This window comes from Erpetoichthys calabaricus, chromosome 4, assembly GCF_900747795.2.
Source record: "Erpetoichthys calabaricus chromosome 4, fErpCal1.3, whole genome shotgun sequence".
NCBI classification, from domain to species: Eukaryota; Metazoa; Chordata; class Cladistia; order Polypteriformes; family Polypteridae; genus Erpetoichthys; species Erpetoichthys calabaricus.
The window spans coordinates 111127533-111136095 of NC_041397.2; the positions used below are offsets into that span (position 1 = coordinate 111127533).

The 8563-nt window shown below is 37.5% G+C and overlaps 1 protein-coding gene across 1 annotated transcript; it reads left to right on the forward strand.

The window, feature by feature from the left end:
- Window positions 1-5542: 5542 nt before the first annotated feature.
- Window positions 5543-6520, forward strand: LOC127527541 (putative nuclease HARBI1). Its single transcript, XM_051926611.1, has one exon. It carries the CDS (start codon window positions 5543-5545, stop codon window positions 6518-6520), a length of 978 nt encoding a protein of 325 aa, XP_051782571.1.
- Window positions 6521-8563: the final 2043 nt, after the last annotated feature.

Sequence of the window (8563 nt, forward strand, 5' to 3'; positions counted from 1 at the left end):
ATGTGTCTTTGAGTTATAATTACCACAACTAACAAAGAATTTTCTCCCTGCCAGGTAGGATTCAAACCAATTTAAGACACTGCCAGAGAGGCCCACCCATTGACTAAGGCGATTCTTAAGAATATTATGATCAATGGTGTCAAATGCGGCACTCAGATCTAAGAGGATGAGAACAGATAAATGGCCTCTGTCTGCATTTACCCGCAAGTCATTTACTACTTTAACGAGTGCAGTTTCTGTGCTGTGATTTATTCTAAAACCTGACTGAAATTTATCAAGAATAGCATGTTTATTGAGGTGCTCATTTAACTGTATAATGACTGCCTTCTCTAGAATTTTACTTAAGAAAGGCAGGTTAGAGATGGGTCTATAATTTTCAAGAGCAGAGGGATCGAGATTATTTTTCTTAAGTAGGGGTTTAACTACCGCAGTCTTAAGACAGTCTGGGAAGACCCCCGTAGAGAGAGATGTGATTGAAGCAGATACAGTGGGATGTATAAAAAGTAATGTGGTTGTGATTTACATTTACTTCTAAAGGGGCTGACAGAAAGTTTTATTTTGTTTTTTTACTTTTCAGTTAACAGTTAAGTAACAAATTACTTTTAAACTTGAAACTGGGCTTTTTTAATGTAAACAGCATGTACATAATAAACCTCTTTAAACCTCTTTGAAATAATCTGTAGAAATTTTCCAGTCTGAGAGCTGTAGACTCAAACTAAGAAATAAATTAGGGAGACTACTCTGACCTACTGGACAAAACCTTACACAATTTTTATGTTAATAGCAAAAGTTTTCCCAAAGTCTTGGAGCCTCATTTCACTGTCTCCTATCTTCATTATCTAAAAGTGCTAAAGCCATCTCCAATCAGTTTTTCTTGCCATTATTTCAGATATCAGAGCTGTGCTGTTTGAAGGTTTGTATTCCCGGTAGGGCTGCCTATGGCAAACTGGTTCAAGAGGAGATATCAGACAAAACAAATTCATAAATCAGTTCTCATAATGGTTCATCTAAAATAGAGCCAGTGTGGGCATTTTGGCCAAGATACCCATAAAGACTGGTCAGAAAGAAGCTCTCTGGAGATATTGAGTAGCTTTGGAAAATGGCTTTTAGGAAGTGATTTGTCACTTCATTGGTAATAAAGGAGCCACAGCTGGGGTAGTGGGCAATCTGCTTGAGTGAAGTTGTAGTAATTTTTAATGGTGAATTTAAAGGTAACCATAATGTAGCTGGCATAGAGTGAAAACTTTGACTATTTTTTACATAAAAGCACCAGACAACTATGTTATTTTTAATATTCAGTCTTAAAGTATCTGCAGCACCATCTTATTACTTTCAAACATATGAAATAGCAAGAATGCTTGCTGGGCTGTGACTGTGAGTAACAGCAATGATCTTTGTGAGCAATATGTTGCGATCCTGCCACTTCAAAGTCTCCAAAAGGGATTCAATCTTCAGATATTATACAATATAAATAAATAGCCAGACCTTAAACTGAAATTGGATTTCCTTAAACCATTGTTCCCTCCCTAGCCAATCAAATTGAGTCTGTCCATCAGTCTACAGACATCTGCCCAGGTCACCGACTTTAAACTTAGCTTGGGTAAGGTTATTTTTATGCTTGCACATCTTCATAAAGCTGTGCAGGCTAGAAACAAATTGGACACTCACAGACTGCCTGCAGGTAATCGGTGCACTGCAAATTAAATACTGTACTAAAGTTTCAACTGACAAAACTGCTTTTATTGAGAGGGACGTATGTGTACAGTGGCAATCACAGTTCCACATTTCTTTAAGCAAAAGCTGTTGTGTCAGTTGTGTTCAGGGTTTGGGGCTCAGCCACCTATCTTGTCCTGAAGATTTTGCAGTCACATTGTGTGCACCCTTTGTTTTTATAAAAAAATGGCTGCCTTAAAAGCAATTAAGTGGTCAAAGCAATCCCTCAGAGGCTAAGAGGAGCATGAAGCTCTATTTCTCCACGAGAAAATAAAAATCTTAGATCTTTTAAAAAGTGGCATGTCGCTTGCTAAAGTCATTATTCCCTAAACAACACAGAATAACAACTATTTAAATAGTGTTTATATTGTATTAGGTATTATAAGTAATCTGGAGATAATTTAAAAGTATATGGGAGTATGTGCATAGATTATATGCAAATGCCATGCTATACCACTAGAGAATCCACAGATTTTGGTTTCCACAGGGGGTCCTGGCACCAATAATCCATAGATACAGAGGACCATACTATAACACAAAAATGCAAAATAATTAATAAAACACCATAGTATATAATCCACAGAAAGAACAAAACCAAAAACATGATTAATAACATAATATACAAAATGATATTTGAAAAACAACAAAAAGATTAACTAAACAAAAAACTTACTTGAGCCAGTAATGTGCCTTTGGCTGCCACTTAAAATTTTATGTGAGTGTTGAACTCTTTCTAAATTTCTGTGCTAGTTATAGATTGTAAAAAATAAACTCCATTTGTTGTCAGTAGGAGCAACTTATGTAGCCAAGTCTAAAGGTGTTTTTACACTTGGTTCATGTAGAGCAGTTGTTTTGACCCTTAAATAGAGTTACCTAGATGAAACATGTCCTTTCTGTGGCATGCAAAGTAGCATATTATTTTCCTGTGTTCTTCTAGTTACCAGATTATAGGCATTCTACTCACAGAGCTAAGTTTCATAAACAAACCACATAATTATTGCAAATATGGCTGTTCACAAATGTAGCTGCTGTGGTCCATCCATGGTGTTTGTTCCTGGAAAACTTTCTGCCCAATGAAAGAAGTCCATTACACGTCCGTAGGGTGCTTATTGCTATGTTCCGGTTCACTTCAAAGTTTGTTTGCTTTGTGAAACGCAACTAAACTTACTGTAGATTGAAGCAAAATAACTAATTATCTCCTGATTTGGTCCAATGCAAACAGAATATGAATGTAAACATGCCTTTAAAGTGTGGGTGAAATAAACAAACCCAAAAGTTGTGGTCTTTATAGTAAGACCTCCTTTATTAGCCACTCTTTCAGGTTTAACTTCCACCTACTGTATTTCTAAAACATTACCAACCCAGCAAACCTACAGTAAATGTGTCTCCTGTTTATTTTTATTCTGTCTCTGATATCAAATGCGGAATTGAGCTGGGCAATTAGCGTTTAGGGAGTTTTCTCTTCTACTATGCATCTTCCTTATAATTCATTATCTGTGTTAGCTCTAGAAAACACATTTTGGTCTTGAGTATTTATTTCACATTTTCATTCACAATTCTTTCTGATTAGCATCAAGAACAGTATAGATGTAATTTTAGTACTCCTGGGCTGTGGGGATAGCATAGAAAATGATGTTGGACTAAACTCGCTGTCATTCATTATCTGTGTTATTTTTTATGAGACTGTGACTGAGACACCCAAAACAAGCCTATGGAGAGTTCTCCCATTATCCAGCTAACAATCTGTTATGAATTCCTTTGACAAAAAGAAGCCACAGGGAAGACTAGTAGTGTCTTCAAATTGTTAAACAATGTGGATATAATGTGTTAGCTGTTAAGAAGAATAACCGAAAAGGCAATCAGTGGGAGAGCATGTTTAAAGAGGAATACCCAAAAGTTAAAACTTGTCATGATTTTCTGACTTTGTATATTAGTTTTGTTATGATTGATTTTTAAATGTTATTCATGTATTATGTTTTATGACTTCAATGTGGCGCAATTTTGGTATGAATTTCTCTAGTGACTATGTCACTTCATGTTATTTTTGTGGTCAATGCATGGGCGCCACCATGTTGTTAGAGGGAAGGTTTGTTCTTGTGAGACTAGAGTGCATGTGTATCATCATATTTAAGGTATGGAAACTGATGGTGTGGACTACATGGTGTCCAACTCTTTTTGAAAAAGACCTTATGGCAGCTGCTAATGATGTCAGAACTTAGATGAAAAATTTTATTAGTTATAGTTAGAACTCTTAATTTGCTCTTTTGACAGACACATTTTTATGAATGTTTTGATTTTGCTTAGTGGCTTGTTTTGGAGATTGAAACAGCTACTTTTAACCCTCCCTGCTCCACTTTACTGGCTATTTGTTTAATTGTTCTGTGTCTCTTTATCTCCTGGGCCCAGTTGTTCAAACTATTTAATTGGGATAAAAATGATCTGGATTTTAAAATCTCTTGTTTTGCTATCCAGGATCTGCTAATTCATTTTACTTTCATGCTGGTTTTTCAAAGCAACACTAGATTGGATCACTGTTATCCAGATGCAGAATATTCAGGATTACCAAATCCGGTTTACTAGTGCTTTAAATGGAACACACAGTGTAGCCTACTGGCTATGTAAAGAACAACAGACGGACCAAAAATACCAGTATCCAAATAGCCATCATGTGTGTTACTTGGAAGAAACAGAAAACACCACAATAAACAAATATGTTTCCACTTCATTTATAAACAGCCAGATTCCATTTCAATCTCACAAGAATAAATGAATGAATGACTGAAAGAATAAAATATTTCCCCACATATGCACTGTGGTTATTTTTATATAATTGTAAAACAAAAAAGTCCAATAGTCAACAAAATAAGGAACATTTATAGTTCCTCATTGGTACAGAGACCAGCTCTTTCAATTTCTGCTTTTAGGAGTTGGATTTCCATTCTGACTTTAGTTTGTTGTAGTTGGATAAGGAGGAGTTGTTCCTTTGCCAGAAGAATCTGCACTTCTGCTCTTTCAGTTTCTCTTGTAAGAAGCACCTCATATGTGTCACCATCCAGGTTTGGAGAATGCTTACGCTTTCTTTTTAAAGGTTCTGTGACAACAGCTGGCTCTATCTGTGAGAATCCACCTTCTTCCTCAACCACTTGACTGAGATTGCGGACAAATATTTCCTCTTCATGAGGAGAACCAGGCCCACCCTCCTCTGTAACTGTGGGCTCACCATCGACTTCAACACCATCAATTCCATGCAGAGCTTCTGATTTGTCACCACCAATAATGTCAAGGACAATGTCAGTATACTCACCCCCTCTTGAAAGGCTTGTTACCCGTTGTGGGGTTTTTGGCCTCAGCAAGGTCCTTTGTTGTCTTGGCTTTAAGGTTCTTCCATCTTAATATGACTTGTTTTGTGGTCCTTTTCTGACCAGCCCCTATAGCATTCACATTCTTGGTGATGTCCTCCCAAATGTTCTGTTTGCATTTCTTGGTCACTTCTCTCCCCTTTAATGAACTGAAGTGTCCTACTATGGAGGAATAATGGCACCTAACACCCTCCAACAGTGCATGGTTTTCTGCCACTGTGAAATTAGGCCCTTTTGAGTCCATGGTTCCATCTCTTTTGTGTAGCTAATACTGATTTTATAGGCCCTGTGCTTGATTGGGGTAATTCAACACATGACAAACCAGTCAGCTCATTGTTGCTTAATTGGGGTGTGACCAAATAAAATCACCAATTTCTTACACACCTCGTTCATAGGTTTACAGAGGCATTGGCATAGCAGGTGTTATTCATCGCTACCACAGGTTGGGAAGGAGAAAATACTCTGAAAGAATGTATGCTGAGCGTGCCAAACCACTTGCGCAATACACTACAGAGGAACTGTATGCCCGTTTTTGCTTTGGGAGGGATAATATCAAGTACATTGCAGACCTTGTCAGGCCAAAGTTACAGCACAAAACCAAAAGGAGTCATGTTCTGTCTGTGGGGGAACAGTGCCTAATTGTACTGCGCTTTTATGCCTCTGGGACTTTCTACCAGGTTGTTGGTGACAATATGGGAGTGGACAAATCAACTGTTACTAATGTGGTTAAAGCTGTCTTAGTTGAATTGGCCAGTCTGGTCAATGAATTTGTTTCATTTCCCAAGGATGACCAGATGGCGCAAACTAAGCGAAGTTTCTTTCTTTTGGGGAACATGCCTAATACTATTGGTGTTATTGATTGTACTCAATTGCACATTCAAGCACCTCATGAAAGGGAGTGGCAGTATATGAACCGAAAAGGGAGGCATAGCATCAATGTCCAACTTGTGGCCAACGCTGACCTCATCATCACAAACTGTGTTGTCAAGTGGCCAGGGTCTGTCCATTATGCACATATCCTGAGGGAGAGTGCACTATACAGAAAGCTCCGGTCCAACCGACCAAATGGCATAATATTGGGAGACAGTGCTTATCCACTCTTGTCATGGCTGATGACCCGTTTTCCAGTTGCAAACACACCTGAGCAGGCAGGCTTCAACTCTGCACATTGCAAAACAAGATGTGCAATTGAGCACTTAAATGGAGTCCTGAAGAGGCGCTTTGCATGCCTTAACTACTTGCGGGTGGAACCCAAGGTGGCATGCAATATAATACTAGCCTGTATTGTCTTGCATAACATTGCCACCAGGCGTAATGTTCCTCTTGATGACATATATGATGGACCTGAGCCTGATGAAATGCAACCAGGGCAACCTCCAATGTTTGCTCCAAATGAGGGCCAGAATGGACGTGTGATCAGGGATGCAATTGTAAGACATTACTTCTGACTGATGACTTGAGTAATAGTAATTGTCATTTTCATTAAAATACAATGGACAGTAGAGCTTTGTAAGCTTTGAGATTTTGTTTAAGTACTGATATTTCACAGGGATTTTTTTCCTTTGACTATACCAAAAGGCTTCATGTCTTATTCCCTACTTTGTTTACATTGTCACTGTCCTAGTTCAACAATTGTACAAAATATAAATAGATGTATACATCACCTGCAAACATACAGTAGCTTTTTTGATCAATTTTCAAGTTTTATTTTATTGTGTGCCAGAAATCCACACTGAATCCACCTCTGTGTTGGGATCAGGATTATCCTGATTTTTGGGGTCAAATGTGTCCCAATTCATACACAAATTTTTGAACAACACAAAAGACTGTTTGATCCTGATTAAAACTGAGATTGGATTAGGTGATCTGATCTGATTCCAGAATCCCTGTTTTCCCTTTGAACAACTCATTTTCAAGATTCAATCCAATCTGTTATCCCAGATCCCATTGGATTACTTTTGAACAACTGGGCCCTGGTCTTACTGCCATTTTCTAAATCTTAGACAGGATATTTCTCCATTTTTTAGCCACAATAAAAACAAAAAGTAATCCAAACTCAACACCAGAAACAATGACAAAATTTAAATCCTAAATAAGCTGCTTAGTCTTTCCTTAATTGGGCTAAATCTTGCATAGTTTTTAGATCTTCAATCCACAGTCTTTCATGGCGGTAGCGTGGTCTTGTCACAGGTTGAGATTAAGAAAATACTGTGAAAAATTGTCAAAACATAATGATGAACATAAACAAAAAAAGAGTGATTACACTTTCAAAAATATCTGCAATGAATTTCTGATAATATCTAGGAATCCAAAGAAAGGACAGTATGACAGCTTAACAATAATTACTTTTATTAATTTCAGAGACCTTTTCTAACATTCAGACTTTAGGAAGCAGACATGAAAAGCTAGTCTTTCTCCTAAATTTGTCTTGTAAATTCCTGTTGTGTCTCTAACCCAACTCAAACCACAGAGTACATCCTGGTAGGCAAAAAAGAAGAGCGATAGTATCCCAGTTCTTCCCATCCACTTCAGATACTTCATCTTTATAGCTTATGGTTTTGTTAAAACACTCAATAAGCATATCATTTTATGGGATATTTTTTCACTGCACAATGAGAAATCTAAAGATACTATTTTGCATTATCCACTACTATAAGAATGTAGTTTTAATTTCTACAAGTTTGTTAAGTGGCCCCATATAATGTAAAGACCCATTTCGGGATGAATTAGTTAAAATCTAGTGTTACAATGTCCTTCTAAAGTTATTTGCATGAGACATGATAAATTAAATGTCCGCATCTAAAGATTCATGAACAGATCACTATGGAGCACACTCATGCTAACAATCATTGGGTCCATGTTAGTCTTGCCAATTTGGAATTGGAATAATAAAGTACGGTGCCTGTAGGAAAAGCCATGGAGACGTGAGGGAACATGCAATCTTTACTCAGACTGTCATTGGGCCAGTATATAAACACAGGACACTGGAGTTATGAAACAGCAGCACTAACCTCTGTAACAATGAACAACTGTTAAAAGTGATTAATTAACAAAAAGAATTGTAGCTGTGTTTCTTCAGTTTTGCTAGAATTCTGCAGCCATAGTAAGGGTTCATGTATTGAGTATGAAACATATACAAAAAATTCAATAGTCCAATATCTTCCTTTTCAAAACTTTAGTGAAATTCTAAGTAAAAACAGTTCACAAACAATTAAGAAAAATGTGATAATATGCACAAAAGTAACTTCTTGCTTATGGTGCTTCTGTTTTAGGCTTACGTGTCTTAGTTAGAGAGACATGGTGGTGGAGTGGTAGTGCTGCTGCCTCACAGTAAGGACACTGGAGTTCATGTCCTGGGTGATCCCATTCTGGAGTTTGCATGTTTTCCCCATGTCCACGTAAATTTCCTCCAGGTGTTCCAGTTTCCTCCAGAGGTCTAAAGACATGCAGATTGGGTGAACTGGCATCACTGAATTGGCCCAGTTTATGTA

What these genes read in the sequence shown, in the direction of transcription:
- LOC127527541 (XM_051926611.1), top strand. Translation starts at nt 5,543, where the DNA reads ATGTATGCTGAGCGTGCCAAACCACTTGCGCAATACACTACAGAGGAA.